The 24,182-nt window shown below is 34.0% G+C and overlaps 1 protein-coding gene across 6 annotated transcripts in view; it reads left to right on the top strand.

Annotated features, from left to right (window-relative positions):
* The window catches only part of CEP135 (centrosomal protein 135), a 34,346-nt gene extending 11,138 nt beyond the window's left edge, over positions 1-23,208 (top strand). For 3 of the 6 annotated variants that reach the window (XM_015625581.3, XM_015625578.3, XM_015625580.3), the window contains 18 exons: positions 447-512; positions 1,459-1,609; positions 2,581-2,774; positions 3,243-3,386; positions 3,914-4,057; positions 6,380-6,457; positions 6,618-6,769; positions 8,559-8,674; positions 8,745-8,899; positions 9,345-9,400; positions 10,352-10,520; positions 12,413-12,523; positions 14,303-14,488; positions 15,366-15,575; positions 16,517-16,719; positions 20,271-20,375; positions 20,753-20,896; positions 22,627-23,208. In XM_015625581.3, the coding sequence (XP_015481067.1) occupies positions 447-512; positions 1,459-1,609; positions 2,581-2,774; positions 3,243-3,386; positions 3,914-4,057; positions 6,380-6,457; positions 6,618-6,769; positions 8,559-8,674; positions 8,745-8,899; positions 9,345-9,400; positions 10,352-10,520; positions 12,413-12,523; positions 14,303-14,488; positions 15,366-15,575; positions 16,517-16,719; positions 20,271-20,375; positions 20,753-20,896; positions 22,627-22,648 (2,406 nt within the window). In that variant the 3' untranslated portion in view covers positions 22,649-23,208. Of the gene's footprint in view, positions 1-446; positions 513-1,458; positions 1,610-2,580; positions 2,775-3,242; positions 3,387-3,913; positions 4,058-6,379; positions 6,458-6,617; positions 6,770-8,558; positions 8,675-8,744; positions 8,900-9,344; positions 9,401-10,351; positions 10,521-12,412; positions 12,524-14,302; positions 14,489-15,365; positions 15,576-16,516; positions 16,720-19,146; positions 19,976-20,270; positions 20,376-20,752; positions 20,897-21,756 lie in introns of those variants that run through there. The other 3 variants (XR_001521191.3, XM_015625582.3, XM_015625583.3) reach the window with 3 other exon arrangements.
* Positions 23,209-24,182: the final 974 nt, after the last annotated feature.

Genomic DNA, 24,182 nt, shown 5'->3' with positions numbered 1-24,182 from the left:
TTTTCCTGTTTTCTTAACATTACACTGAATTTCTCACTTAAAATGGATTAATCACAACAATTTTGTCTCTTTACTGTATTAGATTGAGATGATTTTAGTTAAGGGGAAATCTTTTTTCTTCTGTTAGCTTAGAATGAAATAAAATGCTGAGGTACTTAAAGCTATTGCTAGGTATGCATATTTGCAACAGCAGTGCATATATTTGGAGAGTTTTTTCCTATGAGAAGTCATGTAGTGATTCATTTAATCTTTGTGCTCCAAAAGAGCATTGGTGTTTATACCACATTTTTTTTTGTGCTTTTTGTGCTTTACTATTTTATTACAAGAAACTAACTATACTTAATTTCTTACCAAAATAGTCTCCTTCCTTATTTTTTTTGTAACAAAGGGATTTTTGTCATTTTGAATATGTAACTCTTAACATATAGGTTAATTTTGGTTGATAGAAAGAAATTGAAAGAAAAGTCAGTGAAATACAGGATCTACAAGAAACAATAACAAGGCTTAAATCAGTAAGTAAAAATATTTTCAGTTCTTTTTTGTACCATATTTATCATGTTATCATCTACATGATTGTTTCATTTATTATAAAAAAATACCATCTATTATCAAGAGAACGTCTTTAGTTTACCCTGAACCTCTGATGTAGAAGTTACTAAATAATAAATGAAAGAGCTAGATAATCTACATCATATAGATGTAAAAAATAAACTGAAGGAAATCTCTGTAGACAGTATGATTGACTATGTCCTTACTGTACATTTCCTTATTTCTGCTATCTGAAGCTATAATTTCCATTACAAATAACATCCTAGAGGATTTTCCTTGTTTAGAAACTACTTTGTCTCTTAATCAGGATGTGAAAAATTATTCAATACTTGGCTTGCTCAGAAACAAACATAGGGCCCAGATGAAAAATATCACACTTATCAATTTTTTGAAGACCAAACTCTTTCTAGGATACGTAGCAACCTGTGTATTAGCTGAGTACAGTGTTTTGTTTAGTCTGTCTAGGGAACTTGCAAATATGAAAATAATTTTCATGACATCACATGATAGAAAAGGTGTGCCAAATAGCCTTTGATTGGCTTCAGAGTTGCATTGACTGAGATGCTGTATTGTAGTGTACTCTAAGACCAAAACTGTTCCCAAATGCCGTTAAAATTATTTCTTGCTTTAGTTATTAATTTTTTCCCATGTTTGTATCCTGCTATCCTACTGGCTGGTTTGCTTTTCTTGTTAATGATTGCAAACCATGTAGAAAATAATGCTTACTTGGATTTACTAAAATGTAGTATAAATACAATGACGGCCTGCAACAAATGTTAAAGCATAAAGCATCCAGGTCAAGGAGAAATAAACAGTGTTGTATATTAAAAGTTGAACAAAATGTTAATTTTTTTTCCCAAGTGTCTCTATTGGCACTTCTAATTTTTATAATAATACTTGTTACTTCAGGAGTTGTGCTCATGTCAAAAGGAGAATGACAGACTGAATGAAGAACTCATTGGGAAAAAAGATGAAAAAGGGAATCTTGAATTGTTGTTAAGCCAGCTTCAACAAGAGAAGCAAAGGCTGACAGAAAAAACAGAGCACTTAGAAAGAAAAGGTAAATCATCAAATGTAGATTCTTGGAAAGTACCTTTCTGTAATTTTTGAAATAGAATACTTACGTATTTAACATACAGTTGATAGTACTAAAAGACTTTTAATATATGTAATTATTTATTGTATGTATATAATTAAAAGAAGACTGTGCGTCTCCAGTCATAGTTGAAGTGAAAATTCTTGTCATAAAAGATACTTTCATTCTGTATGTGAGAACTGAAAGCTGAGTTTTTACTGTGATCCCACAGGACATCCTTATCCTAACTCTGTGGTAGGTTCATACAAAGTAATTTCCAAAACTCTGCAGACTCTGTTTCTTGAGAGATTTAGCCATTTAGATTTTGAAAACCTCCAGGGATGAGGATTTCAAATCTCTAATGTTCTTTAGTTCTCAGAGTAAAGTATTTTTCCCCCATATTTTTTGTAATTGCTTGTAGCAAATAATTTCCACTGTTCCTTATTTACTTACTCTGCACTGTGAAGAAATTTGCTTTATGTTATCTGTAAGTCTCTCACATGGTACTGTCAGTCTATTCTTGGCTCTCCAGCTCTTCTCCAGGCTGAATAAATCCAGTTCCCTCAGCTATTCCCACACAGCAAGTATTCTGCTCTGCCTTGCAGGGCATTTCTTGGATTTAATTTATCCACATCTTTCTTGTTGTAGGAGGGGCAAACTGTAAAATAGTATTTAAAGTGCAGTCTCATGGGTGCTAAATAAAGGGAAATAGTCACATCCCTCTGACTCTGTTGATACAGCCCAAGGTGCTGGGAGGCCTCTGCTAGTCTTACACTACACTAGTCATTTGTGTTAGCCTACTTCAGCCTTTAGAATTCTTCCATCCTTTTCAGCAGGTTTTTCAGTCAGGATGGTTGGTGGGAGTTAATCCATCCCAAATGCAAGTGTCTTTGAGGAAATTCATGATTTCCCTATAGAGTTGTTTCTCTTCTTTTTTTTTTTTCTTTCCCTTCCAGAACGAGAATTTGTCCTAGAAATCGAAAGAATGAGATTAGACTATGGTATTGCCCTAGGAGACAAATCTCCATCTCGCCTAGATGCATTTGTAAAGACCTTAGAAGATGACAGAGACTACTATAAGCGAGAATTAGACTATCTTCAGAAAATGATAAAGCTAAGGCCTAGCCCAAGCCGCAGGACTGCAGAGAAGGTAAAGTTCATGCTGTCAAAATAAGTGAAAAAAATACTTCAGAAACATTTAAGAAGCCATATAAAATATATTTTCAAATTCAGTGGCATTAAATGACTGAAGTAGTTTTCTAAATTACATTCTTGATGCAAAAAATCAATTGAGAGAAACTCCAATGAACTTGCCTTTGTCTCTCCTTGTCACATTTTACAGTAACATTGATTACTTATTGATCACTTTATTTGAAATAAATAGAACTAGATAATAATCAGAAAAGGGCTGACATCTTGCTAGCTCCTTTGCTTTTTCTTTTTAACAGCTGGTTCTTGTTGTTTAGATTACAACACCAGTGCAAAGCTTTTTCTTGTGATTAAATTATTTTGAATATATTTTTTATGTATTACTAATAGGAGGAATTCTTTTCTGGTATTGATTTTTCAGATGTTTTAATTAGCAAATTTTAACATAAATTTATCGATCACTTTTCAGAGCGAAGAGTTTAAATCAATCACCAGAGAAAGAGATGAGCTGCGGTCTGTATTAGACAGATTTGAAAAACACATGATAGAAATTCAGTCCAATGTCAAATTATTGACTGCAGAAAGAGATAGATTAAATGTTCTTTATGAGCAGGTAAGAAGAAATTGTTTATAGTTAACATTCAAATAACCAATTAACACTTTTGTTGTACTGTTGGTTATTTAAAATGAAAAACCTAGTAGAACACAGCCAACACTGATAAAATACGTACCTATTTTCATTACTTGATAATAAAATTATGTATTCTAGTTAGTTTATTAACTTGAAAGCTATTAAAAGTTTTTGTACTGGCATTTGGACATGATAAACATCAGGAAAAAAAAACAATAGAATGCATGAGAAAGATGTGTAAAGATACAGGAAGAAAGCAAGAAAGGAATAGTTAACTGATAAGAGAACAGTGAAGTTAGGCTATACTTGGGACAATAAAAGAATGATGATTATTTTGATAGCGTAAATTGTCATGCCACTGAGTGATTTAGAGAATACATTTTAGTTATCTAGGGAAAAATAAGACTATAACAGGACTTCTGTTGTAATTGCAGCATTTTGTTAGTGTGTACATTATATTGCAATCCATGTATGCTAACAAACTATCTTTTTACAAAAATCTTTTAAAGTCTCAGACTGAATTGAACAGGATGAGAAGAGAAGCAAAACACAGCTTAGTTTCTCAAAGTACCTTAGAAGAAGAAAGAGACATTGCACTGACTGATTTTAAAATACTAATGGCAGAAAAAGAAAGTCTTGGAGAAAAATTGAAGGTGAGCTTTTATAGCTTCATTGCTTACATTAAGGTGTATATAGGGAAGGTTTATACAATAATGCTGTGTTTGTGTTTGGCTCTCTGTTCCCTGTTTCAATTACTTTTGATTTCAAACTCACTTGAGAGCTCAATGATTTTATATTATTATTGAATATATAATATTACTGTTACTGGTATTGTTATGAATTTCCTAATTTTCCTATAAACACAGTCCCAAGCTGGGAGCAGGGGGAAAGGAACATGCTTTAAGGTATTAAAGGGTAAACACGTCACCACCTTGTGTGGGAGACCTAGATATGGAGGCCCAGCCATAGAATACTTTTTGCACATTCACTGCTTTAAAGATGCTTGGGTGTCATGGAAGAAATCCTGCACTTCACTCACAAGAGAGAATCAGCAATATATTTTATTCACTCAAGGCAATGAGTTTGAAAAATTCAGTGTTGAATGCCAAGGTGGTTTAACAAGATTTCATGGTAAGGTACATTTGAGTATTTGCTGCATAGAGGCCAAGGTCAGACAAAACTGTCAGGGAGACCCTCCCAGTGAATCATGAGGTTCAGAAGGGTCTTCTTGACTTCCAGACTCCTCAGAGGAGTGTGCCTGGGTCCATATTGGTCAATAGTCTGTGTCTAAAGGATTATAGCAATCAATACTTTATATCTCTTTAACAAACGTTTCAACATTTCAGTGCTCTCACTCCCAACTCACTTGCTGACTATGAGATGCAGTAAAGATTCTCTCTGCCTTAACAAGCTTCAGAAGTTTCCCAGCTCAAAGGGGGATCCTGGTGTTCAGCCTGCTGCAATGCAGGAGAGCTCAGTGGGCCTTGGGCCATCCCCACTCTTCATGGACTAAGATGACTGACTTATATTTAATACCAGCAGTATTTCAGCAGCCACATGCTCAACTAGCCCTGTTAGCTCTCATCCCAGAGTCCACCTTAAGCTGGATGCAGAAGGGCCATTAGTGGCTATTGCTTTGCCAAAAAAAAAGGAGGGGGTGATGCTGGCACAGTCACATACGGTTCTTATCATACAAATTTGGGACTATATGGGCTTTTTAATTTTTTGCTGATCTTTAATTAGTGTTGCATTTTGTTGCAGAGTATATTTTAAATAGCACATAACTGAACCATGAAACATGAATTCATTGCAATCCAAGTTTCAGTATTTTTGACCTTTAAAAAAAAATATCTGTTAATGCAATGATTTTCCTGTTACCCTGACCTTGACAGGCAGCCCAGGAATGTCATGGAATCACCGACATTGGAAATGTTCAAAAAGCTTGTGGATATGGCACTTAGGGACATGGTTTAGTGTTGAATGTGGCAGTGCTGGGTTAATAGTTGGACTTAATGTCTTGGCGGTCTTCTCCAACTTAAATGATTCTATGGTTCTATGACCATGTGATGTCTGGTATTAATATGCATTAATGTCTTATTTGGTTGTAGTCAAGAGCATATGATTTCAGAGGACTTATTTCCATGACTTCTTTATTGGTCATTAATATAATGTTTTAAAACGTTTTGAAAATTCAGAAATTTAAAATAATTTTAATGGGCTTATTCCATGACAACATGTTAATACTGACTGTATGATGAATGCTTCCATAGTTTGATTTTATTGCCACAAATATAAAGACCTGTTGTGTATCTGAATGCAGTGGCAGTAAATCTGACCTCTTTGCTTAAAGCATGTGCATGCAGTAGTAAAGATACGTTTCCAGCTCCATCCTTTCTTCTTGTAGGTGACTACCAATGTTTTATATGTGTGCCACTTTGAAATACCTTTACAAACACATTAATGGAAGGCATTGCTAGGAAGTTTGAGACTTTGTTTCACTGCAGTTATGTACAGAAATCAGGGAACAGATAAGTAATCTTTAAAAGTTTCTTCATAGATTTAGGGAAAGGCCAGTTAGCTTTGTAGTGTGCCTTGCATATTGTAATTAATAATATTTGAATAAATTTATTTAAAATGTCTTAGGGTACTAAGTTATACATGCATACAAGCTCATGTAGCTGTGTAAACTCTACAACAACTCACAAATATTAATTTAGTCGGGACCAAATACATTATATTATATTATAAATATACTATTTAAAAAAATCTAAACCAAGAACCAAACCCAAAATCAGTGATGTTATATTAAACTACAGTAATGTATTTTCAACTAATCTTCTGTAGTTTTACAGAAAGAGCTTTGTTTTTGGTCATTCATCTAAGAATGTAAAGTACTATTTTCTGAAACATGAAACTTAAATTTCTCTGATTAAAAATGTCTGTCTTGTTACAAAATGTAATTTTATATTTCTCAGATGCACCAAGAAGCAGCAAACCATGAAAAATTAAAGCTGCAGCATGATATTTCAGAATTGGAGAATAGAATTCAAGGAGTAAGTGTGTTTTTAGGAAATAAGCTTTTATTATTTCTACAATAGGATAGACTGTTCCAAAAATTATTTTAATATCTGTTTTCAACTTAAATTTATTTAAAAGCCAAGTTCTAATAGCTTTCTGCAATAATAACATTTGGTTATTTATTTTAAATTGCAGCTTAAGATTGAAAAGTGTGAACTAAGGACTACAGTCTCTATCCTGAAAGAAAGAATAAACTATTTGGAAAATGACTTAAAACTGAAGTCAAATAAACTTGCCCAGACTTCTGATGATTCTTCTCAATTTAAAGTTGAGATTTGCTCACTTCAGTAAGTCTGATACAAAATGTGGTTATGTTTTACAGGTGCTAGAATAATTTTTTTATTCTGTGACTGTATAGCAGAGTTGAGTTCCTGGGAAAGACTTTAAGTGTTTTAAAAATCACTTGGTACAGCTTGTATGTTAAGGAAAAGTAGGTGTAAGTAAGGAAAGTGCTGTGGTAGCTTTTCACAGCAAGCTTTTCCTGGACTTGTTAATGACCAGATATACTGATAATTTTTATGGCTCATTCTAGAATTGTTTCCTCCAATAACTATATTTTCTGCTTATGAATGTATCAGAACTGAAAATTTCTAAAAGGATTCCCAAACATTGTTTGGTAAAAGATGACAAATGCCTTTGCAAACTGCAGCAGTAGGACCTACAGTTTTTTGAACTGATATCTTATGATCCATAGACACAGTTTGTGGGGATTTGACCAGCTTGCTTAGAACTGGAGGATTCAAGTATCTTCATGTATTTGTAAGGCCTATTCCAACTTGCAGGATCATTGTGCTTTTTTAAGCTTGTTTTAGTAAAGACCTCTCTCATCAGCTGTCTAAATGTCATAGAACAAGAAAAAGGCTTAGAGAAAGTGTAAACAGTATTGAATAAATTTGGGCAGAAATCTGAAAACAGCTGTTGATGTAACAGATCATTACAGGATAGGTAATGCTGTAAATGACATCTTTTGCATGTTTTACAAGGGAAACCCAGGGTCTGTGTGGCATCCCCCATTCCCCACCTGAGCAGTACCACACTGCACTCTGTAACAGAACAGCACCTGGGGGACTACTAGGAAGAACTGAAGCTGAGCAGCAGGCCTTGCAGCTCACCTAATGCTCCCAAAGCAAAACAAAGAGGACTCTTGGTTAACAAATTAGTGTTTTTGTCGGTAAAATTGTGACAACAATCATAAAAATTCAAAATCTTGTTAGGTTGATATAATTTCAGTGTGAAGCATTGATATTAAAAAAAGAAGAAAATAATGAGGAGTAGGGCTACAGTCATTTTAGCATTTGGTTTTATTTTGTACATGGTAGAAATTGCCCCCCTGCCCTTTTTTTCCCCTCTAAAGTTTTACTTTGAACTGGATGAAAGCAATCTTTATTGAGAGACATGCTGCATTCTGCATTGGTGAGTTTTTTTTAAGAATGAAAAGCTTCTCTAGCTTTTGTGGGATCCCACTTGAGAGGGATTTTTTATTGACCTGTTTCATAAATAATCCATTTAGTTACTTTGGAATTTTGTTTTGTTTTGTTTTCCTAAGTCACTTTGATATTTCTTTCCAGAAAAAGAAGTATGTAGGTAGATGATTTCAAATATCTTTCAGGCTCTAAAAGTAGGATCAAAACGGTAGCTGTCAATTTGGTTGCTTCTTAAAATGCGGCGTAGCTGATAATCACTGCTATGAGCTACATATCAAAAATTATAAAGCAAGAGTCAAAAGATACAAGTAACATTATGAAGAGTAACAGAAATCAGAGGGGGTGAATGTTTCAGGTTAACATGGTTGCTCCACCAATGGAGTTCCATTACTCCATTTTGCATTGATTTTGAGGTGGACTTGCAGCAAGAGTCCAGAGCAACCAGTGGTGTTGGCTTCAGCTATCCTTAAGTTCAGCCTCTCCTCAAGGGAGAGGATTCTTAGTATGGCACAACCCCATGCTGCTGGTTGGTGATACAGCCCTGTCAGGAGGTTATGCTGGAATTGTTCCAGCACTTGAAGCATCTTAACAGCAGAAGTTGAAGACCCAGAATAGGTCCCAAAATTCTTACAATTGTATTCTGACTTTCCAGGCTCTTAAATGACCAACTCCAGAAGTCTGTTGAAGATTTACAGGACAGATTGTCCCTCAAAGAGGATGAACTGCAAACAGCTCATGAAGAAATTATAAAGCTGAAGGAGATAATAGGTAATCTGTAACTATTTTTGTTCTTATATCTTGTTTTTAAAATAGAAAGCACTTACTCTTTTGTTTTTAGATAGGTTAAACCAGAGGAGCACTTCACAGGATGAAGCAGTCAATGTGCTGAGAAGTACAATTAGTGTTTTGGACAAAGAAAAGGACAGTCTTCAAGAAACCGTAGATGAAAAAACAGAAAGAATTGCATGCTTAGATGACAACTTAGCTAACAGGGTATGTCCAGTAAAAGTACTACTTTACATTCCATCTGGGGAATTTTTTAGGGAGACATTTTGCCTTGATGCCAAAGTCTGGGTAGAGCACATAAATGCTATGCTTGGACCCAATGCAGAGTCATTTGCCAACTCAATAGAACTTTAATTATGAATGTTACTGTATTCCCTAAATACTCCAAGAAAATAAAGAAGCATTTGTTTGCATTTTGCATGTGGAGGTATTTATTAAGATATAAAGTACTAGCCTGAGGTGACAAAATTTATAGCTGACTACCACCTGTTTGAATGAAAGACAATCCTTTATTGGTACAGAAAAGAAACTTGGAAATTAGTTATTGGTGAAGAATTAAAATAAAGGTTTACAGTAAAAGTTCTTTAACTTGTAGTATTCTCTTATGTTGTAATATAATAATACCTAATACAACTTTTTTTTTTTTTTATAGGAAAAAACAATTGCTCATTTACGTTTAACTCTCTCTGAGCTGGAGTCCTCAGCAGAGTAAGTAAAGAGTAGGATGCCTTCATTGGAGGTTTTATGTAGTAATTTCAAATTGAAAGTATTGAGTTATTTTGATGAAATTGAGTTAATTCCATTTGAGTCAAATTGAGGAGAGTGCTATGTTGAGAAAGAGGTACACAAGTCTCAAAAACATTTCCTCTGCAATTAGATTGCAGGTGCTAAGAAACTGCTACAATAATCATTAACAATTGCTTGTCTGTATTTATTTCCCTAAACTGGTAACATTTCTTAACTCTTGGTCAAGAGGTAGTTTGCTAGCACTCCACTAGATATTAGATTGACCCAGATTCAGATTCAGAAGCTGAATTCTTAATGATTGGCAATCTAATTTTTCTAGGTTAAGATACCAGTACAGTCTTAATTAAAATGTATTTATGTAGTTTTTAGCTGGGCTTCCTCTCATCTTTCATTCTTTCCTCTTTTTAAGCATGACTTTTTAAACAATAGCGGCTTAAAAGTAAAAATTTAAACACCAATATTTAAATATTTGAAGACCAATGTAACTGAATATTTGCTACAATGATGCATGAACTATATGTGACCAAAAAAAATACAAAATATTTATGGATATTTCTATTTCTAATTTTTTGTTTAATATTTTCATTACTCTTTTGACAATTGTCTTTCAAGTGTACATTATTTGTCTTCTTCCTTTATGGCTTATAAAATATGCAATTACCATAATCACTACAAAACACAGATAAACATAGGTATCTGTAATTGCTCTTTGTCTAATAAGATACATCTTACCAGATATATCTTCAAAACTGAAGATTAAATACATCTTATTTTTGCATATTGACATTTTGCATACATTTTATTTAGACTCAGTTTTTCATCATTCATAGAGCAAGAATTTTACCTGATTATTTTCAGCAGTATGTGGTAAGTACAAGAGGGGACAACTTTGGTAATGTTTTCAATTGATAGCCAGATGCAGGGCATGCTGAGCAACAGAGACCGTGAGATATCCAGCTTACATCACCAGCTTGATACATCCCAGGTAGAGCTTGCAGAAATGGGAAGGGTAAAGGAAATGGCTCTGAAAGAAAACAGAAGACTGCAAGATGACCTGGCTACAATGGCCAGAGAAAACCAGGTATGAAGACAGTATGTGACACTGAACTATTAAAGCATTCATTGCTTGCTTGCATCGGAACTGCTACATCCTCAATTTTGATGGATGTGTTTAATTATTGCTATTTCTTGAGGACTGGGATATTGAAAATCACTGGGCAGAAATTGTAAAAGCAATACTTCAGATACTTAAGTGTAGTCAAAACAGTGAGGGAGAAATAGACAAGCTTTCAGTTTGGTAACCCTTCGTCAGATTAAAAAAGAAATCTAAAATCTAGGACCTTATTGTTTATAATATAATGAAATTGTTATATCATTTAGCAATTTGTATTTAATTGGTAAAGACTGGGTTTTATTATCTGTGGAAATGATTATTGAGAGAGAAAAAGAAACTCCAAAACCAGACATTAGATTATCAGGTGGAAGTGGAGGGAGCGAAAGGAGATTGGTAGCAGATCTGAATTTGTTCTGGTGTAGTGATTCATTAATTTCATCCATCAACTGTCCATGAAGCATTGGATTTATTGAGTGAGGTATGCCATATTTGAGATTAGGGTGTTTTGGAGATTAGGGTGTTGGAGGAATGAGTTGGTTTTGTGCACCAGCTGGTTATTGCTGACCAAAAAGCCTCCCAGCTCCGAGTGCATGACATGGATGTTCCTGTAGTACAGAATATCTGTATGGACAATATATAACAAAAATGTCCAGTGTTTTATAGAGTATGTAACATATTTTTTTGGGCTAAACATTAGAAAGTCTGTGTAGAAGGTATGTGAGAGTAATCTTAAGAGGAATTTTGTTGCAACTCATTGCATTCAATTTGTATAGCAAATTAAACTGTTGCAGCTCCTCATAAGACTCAAATGCCTTTTACATTTGTGATACAAATGTTTGTTTGAATTCACTGTAAGTGCCAACACTAAAAACAGTCAGGGCACTGTTAACTAAACCATTTATTTTGGTTCCCCTCAGTCAACCTTAGTCAGATGCCAGAAAGTACAATATAGCAACGTGTTTCAAGGAAGTGATGTAGGACCTTGAACAGTTCCTGCAAAACTTATAATACAATATATAAATATGTGGATGTATTATTGAAATTAGGCCTGCTCTTCACAGGTGTCTAATAAGATGAAATATTGAATATTATCATAACACAGTGACAAAAGTTTTGTGAGTTTTTGGGAAAGCTACCACAGAGACAAGCAGAGTGATTTTAGCATATGTTAAATGAGTCATACAGTAAAAAGGCTGATGAATAATAATATACCACAAAAAGAAGAAGGGGAAGAAATAAGGCAGCATCCTTTATTTTCCCCACATTTGATCATGGAGATAGAAAAAGATACTTGCAGTTTTGGCTCTCTGGGCTAGAGGACTCAGAGGGAGATGAGAACTGAACCTGAGAGGGACAGAATTAGGAGTTCAAATATCTCAAACAAATTCCAAGGTGCATTTTTGATGTTTAAATACGATCTTAGTAGTGCATTTAGTTAATTTATCTTGCAATTCTACTTTAAAATAAATATTATTTTGTTATAAAGTTGGCTTTCTATTGATCTTAAACTTTCCTTTATGCAGGGATAGTGAATCTTAAGGCTATAAAAATTCCAGCTCTCAAACATCAGTATGTCAAATTTTCCAAAGATCAGTGGGATGTGTCATCAGGGAAGCTGCATGTTTTATGAACTGCTGGGATAGTCATTGTTTTTTGTGATTATTCTTCCCTGGAAACTCTTTGGTGTATCTAAGGTAACAGGGGATATTTCTGAACCCTACAAATCCCAAAGAGCTTTGTAAGTAGGATAGAAAAAAATCTAGGCATATGCAATTACTTTGATTTAATCTGATAGAGTATAATATAGTGATTAATTTACTGCAAAGCACAATTTTACCTTTATGCTCTAATCTCTTTAGGCTATCAATACTGAGCTTGAAGATGCAATACGTGAAAAAGAAGAAATGAAAACCAGGGTTCATAATTATATAGCTGAAGTCTCCAGATTTGAGACCTTGATAGCTTCAAAGGTAAAAATGTAATCTCTAGGCAGTCGTTACTGCATTCAGTAAAACAAAGTAAGAATAACATGGTTTGGGTGCTGTTCTCCCTGCCTGTCCTATTTTCTTTTATTTTTCCTGCTTTTCTCTGCAGTGTTTAAAGCTACTAGTGAGGGATTCATGTAACACCTTGTTAGATCTGAAGCACTGATTAATTCTATTAAGTATTCTATTCTAATAATTAATATTAGTTCTATTAACTTTTCCATTCTAATTAACATCACAATTTCATCAATCATGTTTCAGTTGGCCATAATGCTGGAGAATGAGAAACATGTCATGTTTGAATGTTATTTTGCTTTTTAGGTTTTGACAGGCAATCAGTAAAGTAACAGGTACTGTTTCATTATTGTGGGCAGCTTATACAATTATTTTAATTATTTTACCCTTTTGGAAAAGAAAAAAAAATTATCTGTTGTTCTGCATGAAAATGTAAAAATAGTACTATTAAAATAGTGCTCTGATTAAATGTACTTTATCCTGATACTTGGATTCAAAAGTGTGATATACATGAGTTAAAACTTAAAATCATTTAAAACAAATAGGATTTATGTCAAGACAACATGAACTGGGAAATTTATTATGTGACTTTGAATTGGGAAGAAAAAGTTTTGATCTGACTTCAACTTGCATGTCTAGATGAATGCATGTAAATTCAACCACTTTTTACAAGTGGAAACTGAAGAATGGAGAAAAACTTAAGGTCAGTAGTAGATTAGCTTAAAACTATAAATCTAAAATACTTGAAGTTTATTTTATAAGAATTTTAAAATATATCATGTGTCTGAAGTACGCATCATATCACCTGCTTCAGCTACAGACATGGCTACAGCTTTGGCAAATGATAATCCAGTTACTCAAGTTGGGTACCAGGAAGCTATAGAATGCACAGTCAGCAAGCAAGTATGAATAATTGGTAGGGATGCTTGCAGGGATTTTTCTTGGATTATATCTGGATTATCCTATGGAGACAAGTATTTACTTTTCTGCACGATTTTCGCTTGCTAGATCACAGGTTTCTATTTCCTAATGCTCTACCTGATCTTGTCTGCATTTTCCAAGTTCTGCAGGATACACATAAGGAATTGCAGGAACAGTAGCCTTTCTCATTAGATAAATCTGATTTATACTACCAACCTGCATATCCCACTGCACATTACATGAGCAGGGAATGGAGGTAAATAAGAAAAATTTATCACTGCCTTATAATATGTACTTGGCCAAACTAAAATTCACAAGCAACATTTGTTCTATCACTGCACAAATGGTGAGCACCAAAGCTTGCATTTTTGTATCTCTGTGATAGACTGCTTAGGTATATATGCTCTAGTGGATTACCAGTGTTTCAGGCACTGCTGTAATACTAGTATTTATAGGAGCACAGTAACTAAAAGACCTGAAAATGGAATTTCTTGGAAAGGGCAGCATGCAGTGTATCTCAGTAACTTGACCCTTGACAATGCAGAGAGATCCAAAATAACCCCTCTTCTGGGAGCTAAAAACTCATTAACAACTTCTAAGTGTAAGTACTTACATTTTAATAAAACTGAATGCCATCATTGTATTTATTTGCTATTTGGACTTGGAAAAGGGATGTAGTAGTTGCCAGACAGTGGGATTAAGAAAATGAAGGAGGTTATACTTTCTGTGGGAAAAAAAAGAAGAGATACTGTAAGGAGTAGGCATGAAATAAGATCAAACAACTTGAGGGTATTTTGATCATTGCAGAGCAATTTACTGTTTCATTAGGAAAAAGAAAACCAAGAATTGTTAGAGAAGTTCCGGATGCTCCATACACAAGCTGAAGACTGGGAAATGAAGGCTCATCAAGCTGAAGGAGAAAGCAGCTCAATACGACTGGAACTCCTTTCAGTAGATACAGATCGGAGACATCTTCGAGAGAGAGTAGAATTTCTGGAAAAAGAGATTCAAGGGGTAATAACTTGTGCAATGAAATTCCATCTAGGAAAGTAGGATACATCCAAGTGCTTTTTAATAAAATAAATGTATGATTTTTAATGCCTGAAAATAAGTTCTATATGTGAATGTTTCAAATACGAACACTGGAGTTTTTGAAACAGTAACTGATTTTGTTTAGATGTGCTTTCCTTCACCCCTGCTTGCCCAAAAGTAGAATAATGCCATATATTTTCATAGTTTTAGATCTCTTCTGTTGGGTTATCACTTACTATGACATTGTATGAAACTTTTGTTTAGTTGCTATAGAATATTTGCATATAGCTTTATAAGTATTTTGCAAGCTTAGTTCTTATGTTTCTTTGAAGCTTTGAATGAATTATTTGAAGTACTGGTGGTTGGAGTCAAAGTAAAAATCTGGTAGACATCCAAATTCAGAATCAGTATTCCATAATACTGAATCCTAGACCAATATCATAGAATATAAGGAGGTTTGTATTTTAGAAGCAATAACTTCATAGAGATCAGAGAAGTTCTAGAGCATAATTGTTGTGGATTAACTACATTTTGTCCCATGCTTTTAATTAGCCAGAAAGTGTTAGAGGCTATATTACAAGCTGAGTTAAAAATAGACTGTGTGTTTTGGGTTTAAGCTTTTTCATTCTTGTTCCACCCTTTTACAGTACTTGTATAATTATTCAAGTTGGTGATTAAAGTTGCAAAGATCGTTTATTAGTTGCCCTTAGCTATATTTTAGAGGGAGGGAAGGAATATTAAGTTAATTTTATAGGGAAAATTAATTTTGAAGGGAAAATAATGTTAGAAAACCGAGGTTATTCAACAGTAAACTCTTAAATTTAACACTGAAAATATATCCATATTTGCTTTTGTTCAGCATATTGTTGCACATCAAGTATATGAATCTCAGATCTCCTCCATAACGAAAAATATATCCAGACTGGAAGAGGATCTTAAACGTGAAAATCAGGAAAAGGCTTCTGTGTTGGCAGACCTCACTTCTGTGAGAGAACTCTGTGTGAAACTTGAGGCTAACAAAGAACTTGTAGCTCGACAGCTGATGTCCAAAAGCATGGATTATGAAAGGGTAAGCAGCAAAGGCAAATTTAATTTGCTATAGCAGAGTAACTTCTTTTGCTTTTAATAGTTTTTGGAGAAAATAATTACTTCTGAGAGCAAGGTAAGTTAATTTACATCACTAGTTTTGTGTTTTCATATAAATTTTACAATATAATATCTGTAGCTGTGGGTTTTGTACAAAAAGGGAGTTTCTTTGATTAATTATCACTGCAAAATGTTGCAGTTGTAGTTTTAGCTGTACCACAGACAGATTATAAATATTTCTTTTTGGTTTTTAATTTACTTAAACTTTATAAAAAGCAAATAGTGCACTTCTTATTTAGATAGTAAAGATATTACCCTAATGGCTTCTTTTCAATTACAAAATTTAGATACAGCTGGAATTAATTGAATCTTTTGAAATAATTTAAACAGTTCTGAATATTCATATTTTCTGAATCGTTTTCTTTACACCTGATTTTGCCTTCATTTAGGGACTTGGTCAGCCTTTCTGGGACTGTAATATTCAAGACCTTGAGAACAGTAAAATTTCTTTATATTCACAGAATTGAAGAGGAAAACAAATATTCCTACATTTTCAGCAAAAGCCAAGAGGCTAATTGTGAGCTGACCTAGTCAAATAGAAAGAAGTATAGTAAATACTACTTTTGTGCTTGTGCAAAGTTCTACTGTTAAAAGCTAATTTGTGTTCCAGGTACTTACTTAAACATTTCCAGCACTCAGTAATGCAGCTCCCATTAAAACATTTGATACATATACAGCTTGAATAGTTTTAAATTAAGTATAGTTTAAAATAATTGTAGGCTTTACATTATTTTGTGAGCTGAGTTTCCTGTTCTGTTTTATGAAACTTTGGATCATTTCTGTCTTTGTAACAGGTCTTCACAAAATAAATTTTTCTGTGTTTGTAAATTAGTGTATTAATAACATATAAAATTTGTGCCTTAGGTTCTAGGAGAATTAGAAGATATAAAATCAGAAACAGAGTTGCTGAAAAAGCAGCTATCCAGTGAGAGGCTTACAGTTCAGAATCTTGAAACGTTATTGGCTACTAGTAGAGACAAAGAATATCAAAATCAATTAATGTCCCAAGAGAAAGATACCGATATTCAGTTACTGAAAGACAAGCTGACGCTGGCTGAGAGCAAACTGTAAGTTTTAACAAATGTGTGTGTGTGTGTGTGTTATGTGGTTTTGCAAAAGAGCTTTCTATGTGAGAATACTTATTCACAAAATCTGGGTGTTTGGTGTGGCTGAGCAGGTTTTTTGCAGCACTGTCTTCTGGCTTTTCATTGCATCAATTACTTTAAGTTTCTTTACAGGTCTTTCGTATTGCTTTCAATTAATCACCACCTCGGTGGACATTGGTTTAGTGCAAACAGTAAACTTAAACAGGAGTTCCAAAGGAACAGTGTTTACTGTTCACAAAAAAAACCCAAGTATCTTAAATTCATGATAAAAATGAATTGCTTATCTACTGAAGATGCCTGTTGTTCTTGCTTTGGTTAAAGAGTCACTTAGATAATAAATAGTGAAGTTGTAGTGGTTTAGAAAAAGCAAAAGTACTTTTGCTGCTGTTGATATTAACTGTTAGGGGAAAAGTCCTGTATCACTTATTATTCCTTTGAAATACAAACAGAACTAGACCTGACACCTACACTAAATGTGGCCAGCAACTTCTGCTGGGGATCTGCCTAAAGAAGCAATAACTTTTAGCAACACTTGTATAAGAAAAGACTAATCTATTTGGAACAATGAAGTTAAGAGGTATTTGTGTGTGAAAATCATGTACAAGAGAACTGGGAGATTTAAAAATATGTCTTCATGTTATGGAGCAGGGAATTTGAAGTTTCCTGAGGTGTCATCTTAGAATTATTTGGGTTGAAAAAGATCCTTAAGATCATCAAATCAAGCTGTTAAACAAAACCTGCAAGTATCATGTAATAATTGTAATAATTCTCCTAAGGATACATCAGCAGGGATTAGTGGTACCTCTGTATTAAATAGCAAGAAGGAGGAGTAGCAGGTGAATGCAGATGGTGGTGAAGAGTAAAGTCAAAGCAGAATTTCAGACAAAGAGTAAAGTCAGAATCAGAATTTCACCCATTGAATAAACACTAATACAGGGAGAGAAAGGAAACATGGAAGTTAATGGAACAGGTAATACTTCCGATGAGATATCGAATATTTTGATATAGAATATCTTGGAACCTGGTGACGCAGAAGTGCAAGAGATATGCTTTTGGTTGAATTATATAGAGGCTAAAACTTGTGGCTTATGATAGTCCACCTGAAGTAGCAGTGATCTCAGTGAATCTGGAGATGATGACATTAATATTGACCCTGCACAGATAATTGCTTCATGTTTTAGTATTGTTAGTTTTTGTTTACTTGGGGAAAAAGTGTTAATGGTATACAATGAACCTAAGCTAATAGACTGTCCTGATTATGAAGTTCAATGTGAAAGTTAGAGAAAACACAAACTTAACAAAATCCCAAAATACCCAAACAAAACAAAAAGGAAAGAAGCAATTTTTAAATTACCTTTTTAAAGTTAAATTGAATTCAGTTACTTTGTGTACAAACATTATTAAACACTGTTTAACTATGTACAGAGTAATTTTTTCATTGTTTTTCTTTTGCGCACATTGTAGGGTTCATTTGTTTTGTGTAAATGTCAATACTTGCAGTGTTAATAGGGTGGGATATTGGAGGAAGAAGGAAAAGGTTCTCTTGGAGAGAGTGGCCATTCTGTTGAATTGCTTTCCACTGATTATCTCAGAGGTTCTAGGCAAGTGTTCAGGTGTGAGAACTAGTTGTGTATACCGTATTTTCTATTTGGTTTGTGGTAGTTGCAGTCTAAAGAGCAGGAACTTTAAATGCTCACAGCTGTGACTGAAGTATGTGACAATGATGTTTGTGTCTTGCAAAATACAGAAATTAATTTGGCTTGTCAGAGTTTCAGCTCTAACTGACAAAAAAAAACATGTGCCAATATTTTTGAATATTATTTAAAGTTTTGGCTTTATAGTACCTGTCCTTCCACTTTCTTTAGAAAATGGCACTGCTACAACCTTTGACTTTAGAAGGATTCTCAGAATTAAGTTTAACTTGTGAAATTCTCCAGTGCTGTAATTATGAGTTGGGTAAAGAGTAAATAGCTGTGTTACTTTGAGTTCTACAAGGGTGATAGTACAGTAAGTGAGATCTTGATGCTCTAGAATGATTAAAGAATTAAATAAACAGAGAATATGGAATAGCTAAACTACTTGTTGAGAGCTATGTGTATCTACTGTAAAAGAGACAGATGTCCTCTGAAAATCATGCAGCATAATGTAAACTTATATGATGATTATAAGCATTATATAAGTTTATATATAAGTGCATATGATTATATGCACCCTGTGCATAAAGGGTTTAAAAATATTTCTAAACTTTGGAGTTATTTACTTAATGCTCTTAATTTTGTTTAAATGTCATTGACATGGAATAACCTTAGAACTCACAAACTGTTTGCTTTCTTTCCTTATTTTACAATAATGATATTGGGCCCTGAATTCTTACCTCCATCCTGAAAGTGTATGCCTGTCTTTGAAGGACTTATAAAATATCATCAAGATGTCTTGTCTTCTGCATCTGTTCTCAACATACTGGATCAAGATACCATTCTAGGAATTTTGATGAATAGGGAACATGGGAAAAATATTCTGCAATTCTATTTGGAGCAAATCTCTTAAGTAGTTTTCATCTTCCTGGAGCGGGTGCCAGACAGGAAGTCTGTGACTGAGCTAGGAGTGGAACTCATTTTTCAGAATTCCAATCCAGTGCTTTAGCAATAAGCAAGTACAACTTTGCTTCTCCAGAAGTGACTTTTCAGCACTCCACCTCACAGTGGCTTTGAAGACTGTATGGAATGACTGTCTAGATTCTTGTTTAGACAACTTGTTTTGCATGCAACAATTTATTTTTCTTCCATTATAATCTAATCGATGGTATTTTGCAACCAAGCATTGAATAGGCCAAGATGATGATTTACTAAGAAGTATATTAATCATGTTTATTAAGATTTCAATCTTAATCAAGATTAAATTCAATCTCCTTTTAATTTTGATTCTTGCAATTGAAACAGTTGTGCCCAAATGCCAGGGGTGTAGTTAACAAGCTTTCAGACTCTGGGTTTTGCTGGTCTGGTATTTGCTTTAATGCAATTATTACGTAGATTTGATCCAGTTGTGTTCTTGGCTAGCCAGATAGTTCCAGCCTACTTGATACAATTTTTACTGAAGCCATATCTGTTAAGTTTGTAATTTTTTGTAGCTACTTACTGCTTTTTTCTTCTTTTTTTACATAAAGACCATGTAAAGTTGCAACAGAGGACAGCAAAGCAATAAACTAATGTTTTAATTATTTTGTCTGGTTTTATCAAACATGTTTGTGTTTACCTTTATATGAAGAAGACCACAATGTAGTCAGGATGTAGTGAGAGGCTTGCCAGCTTCTTGCTACATTCTCACCTTGGGTTCTTCCAGAAACATTATGTTGCATTTATTTGATTCTTGCTGCTTCTAATTTGTCTTTGGTTTAGTCTGTGAAACAAGGTGCTCTGTATCTGGTTTTGTTTTATCTTGCTGTAACTTCTCTAAGCTCCTAGCTGGCATTGTTCAAAGAAAACTTTGTTGCTTCTCATGATTTCTTTTTTTAGAAGCAGCAATAATAGAGAGGTTTCCATACTTCGAAGTAAAGTTGCACAAATGCAGACTGAGTGTGATGTTTTAAAAAGGAAACTGACAACTGAGCGATTTGAACGGTAAGATTCAGGTTTTTCAGTGAGTTGACTTTTCCTCCTTATTTCTTCTTTCTCACTTTTAAAACTGTTGCTTTTTTCAGTAGTGAGGAACTTTTATGGAAAACTCTCTTCCTCTTGTTCTGCAAAATCTAGTATTTTCATCCTGAAAACTGCATAATTAAAAAATCAAAAAATCATATACACTTTCTGAATTTCTTTGTAAGTTTTGTGAGTTTACCACTGCCTGTAAAAAAAAAATAAAAATCCCTTCTCATGAAAATAAAATAGAACTGAGTGACTTTACAAGAAAGTGATAGTTTCTGCAAAGCTGTGTTTTCTCCCTTTACGACCGTGCAGTACCCAAGTGCTGTGTAACGGAGCTTGCTGTCTGTTGGCAGGGAGCGAGCGATTCAGGAGATGCGTCGCCACGGCCTCTCCACGTCCTCACTCCGGGCTTCGCCTCCCCTCAGCTCCACACTGAGATCTCCCTCGCATTCTCCAGAACGCAGCGCTGGGAGAACTGATCAAGCAGCAGCTGAAAAGTAAGGGATTTGATTTTAGCAGATCATTGCTATTTAAGAGTTACATTTAAACTGTTTCTAGATGATGTCTTCGTGATTAAATGAAATTGTTACACATTTCAGAGGTTTCTAAGTTCTGCTTTTGCTGTCTCTCCTACTATAAAATATTGATTACAACCAATAAATGCAAAGTACTCTCCAAAGACCATATAATATAATGGATTCTCATTCCTCTTTTTCTTAATGGTCTTGCATCACCTGACAACTTTCAAATATATGTTGCCTGTGTATTACCACCATTAATTATATCCAAATATACTTTACCAGTTTATTATTGTTAATAGTTATCTCAAACAATGAATGGTTCATATTAAGAGGAATGCCATGAAATTCTCCTGAGTACAGCAATGAGGGAAAGACAATCCACAGAAGAGTATGACTAAAATGCATTTGAACCCTATGCACTAGATAAAACTATCTCCAAAACAAGTGCATACAAATAATCAATATATTTTTCATTGTTAGTGCTTAAATCTACAAATGTCTAAGATTAGTGTGATCGCTATAGTCCATGAAAAAGAAATTGAAATTGCCCTCTAACCTGTTAATTTTCACTGTCATTTTTGTTCTTTTAGAGATCATTGTTGTTTTAGATGATGCCAGTTCTGTGTTACAGGCCTGATTACTGACTGTATATCCTGTCTGTCCTATACGAAATAATAAATTGTAGTGAAAAGGGACAGGGAGGGATAAGAGTGATTGTTGTAGGAAATATGTGTGCTCTGACAGCTCATGAATCTAACTAACAGATTTTAAAGTTTATTTTTATTGGTAAATACATATGGCTTATTCTAAGCTTACTTTTGTTAACAAAAATACAGGTTTCTTGAGAACTGAGCTCAGCGTGGCATGAACCCACATTGTCAGCAATTTTTCTCTTCTGCGAATTTTTGGGCAAAGCAGAAAGTGGAAACTGTAGCAAATGAGATACTGACAGTGGGGATGAAACAGCAGATAAGCCTTTTGCTTTACTGGTGAGCCCCTAGGCGTACCCTGTTGTGTTGCAAAACAACATTTTGACTGAGATGATGACAGATACTGTATTTCTGAGAATGAGTATCATCAGTAGAGAATTGTCTTTAGTCTTCCCTGCTTTACAGTGAGTCCTGAGAGCAATAAAAAGTCCAGTTGCTATGTTTGGAGGATATCATGTAGTGCACTATTTTTATCTAATATTTGTATCCCTAGTTGTCACAGTGCCAACTCTGTACCATATCTTACCAGAAAATATCCCATTTTCATGAAGTGTGTATTTTTAAAGAAGGTGGTTTTTAACAACTGAATTCACATACAGTTGTTATGCATATCTTGCCTTTTAAATGTAGCAGTTACTGTAGAGTGATCTCAGCAGTACTGTTACCATCTTTCATCCTTGTTTATTCCTTCTTGGGAGCTTACCAGAGTGAAGTGTAGTCTGTAATTACTGTTCTGTAGAGTTACTGCTGTCTTTCTCTAACCTGATTAATCTTCTCAAGAAATTTTCTCTTCCTCCTCGTCTCACTTTTACTTTTGTAAATCATTTTAGTTGTGGGCCAGTGGTGTAGAGTTTTAAGTAATATGCTAATTGCTGATATTTGGGAATAACAGAAGAGCATCTGAGGAGGCTAAAGCTAATTACTACTTTTTATCCTAATATTAAGTAGTAAAATATAATAGTTACCTTTATTTTGACATCTTTTCTTTCTCCACAGAAGTGTGACCTTCAAGGAATAACCAGTACTTGAGTAACTGAAGCATTACCTTGTTACAAGGACTTTTTTTTTTATAAATTATGAGTACTGTCTTGTATTTTACCTCTGTTTTCTTCAAATCAGTGATTACCTTTGAAACCTCTGAGAACGGGTGAAGTAATCAACTTTGCAAAATTCTGCTTTCCCAACTGGCAGGAGTGACTGACTTTTTCCTGGCTGTTTGACAGGTTTTATATCAAGCCTGGCTAAGTTTGGTTACCATTTTGGAAACATAGTAATTATTAGAAGGAAATGAGTACTTGATTTGACAGTCTTTTACTATTTTATTTGTTTGTTTATCTCATATGATTGCAGAAGTTTATTCATCTTAATGTGAGCTAACATAGAATAAAATCCCCAACTGTGTTAAAAATGCTGAGCCAGTTTTCTACTCATGATGATTTCCTATGTTGGTGCTTCTAACAAGTGTTTTCTGTTTTCAGGTTATTCTTTATGGTATTTAAAAGTATTGATTATCTATTCTGTGAATGCATTTTGTTTACTGAACCTTTTCTTAATAAAAAATACATATGTTATTCTTTATTACTGTTTCTGTCAATCTCCTTTTGTTTCACCTTTGTGTGAAATTTCATTTTAAATATGTCCATATTTAATAAAAAGTGAAGAGAAAAAATTTTAAAGATGTATTGAAATACTTTAAATACTGAAATAAATCAAAGTATTTTATATTCAAACTTTTCAATCATATCTGGAGATGTTTTTCAAATTTTTATATTAAAAGCTCAGAGCAACACCTGGAGTCATTCACAGTTAAGCTCAAGCTGTTGGAGAGGTGACAATGGGCTTTATGTTGTGACATACATATTAGGTAAATGAAGTGAAAACTGATCTTGAAAATATCTGGTGTGTTTAGAAGAGGAGCATTTCAAACTTGGGCTTTAAAGTAAGATGCAATTAGGAATATACAGTTTTCTAATAATTACACACCAGCAGGGTGACATGATGTGTATTCATAAGAATTATACAGAGCACTAGAAATGGGAGGATGCATTGCTGCACATCCTTGCACTGGCCAAAAGGTCCTGTTCTGCTTGCTTAACATCCAGTAAAAAACTGTGATTACCAGCTAACATTGCAAGCATCTCTAAGATGCAAACATATTAAATAACAGGGGGGAAAAATAAATTATTTTTTTTTTCTCTTAGATTTTACCTAGTTTGCAACAAGATTGTTCCACTTGAAAATTATATATAATTATATTATATATATATATATATATTATGTGTATATATATATCTCACATATTATATACATTATCTATGGTATTTTATATAAAATAACATTGTGCTAACTGGAAATATTGTATCATATATATTAAATTTTACTGATTAAAACCAGCTTAGATCACCAAGTCAGAAGTACCTTTGGGTTTCTCAGCCATGTAGGAAACTGTGTATCCATGCTGGGTGCATCTTGTGCATTTTACTTTCTAGATCTTTCATTTGCCACATACAGGAATGAGGAGCTTGTTGTCTCTAACTCTACTTACATATTAA

Source organism: Parus major, chromosome 4 (genome assembly GCF_001522545.3).
Source record: "Parus major isolate Abel chromosome 4, Parus_major1.1, whole genome shotgun sequence".
Lineage (NCBI taxonomy): Eukaryota > Metazoa > Chordata > Aves > Passeriformes > Paridae > Parus > Parus major.
This window is presented reverse-complemented; position numbering and strand designations above follow the sequence as displayed.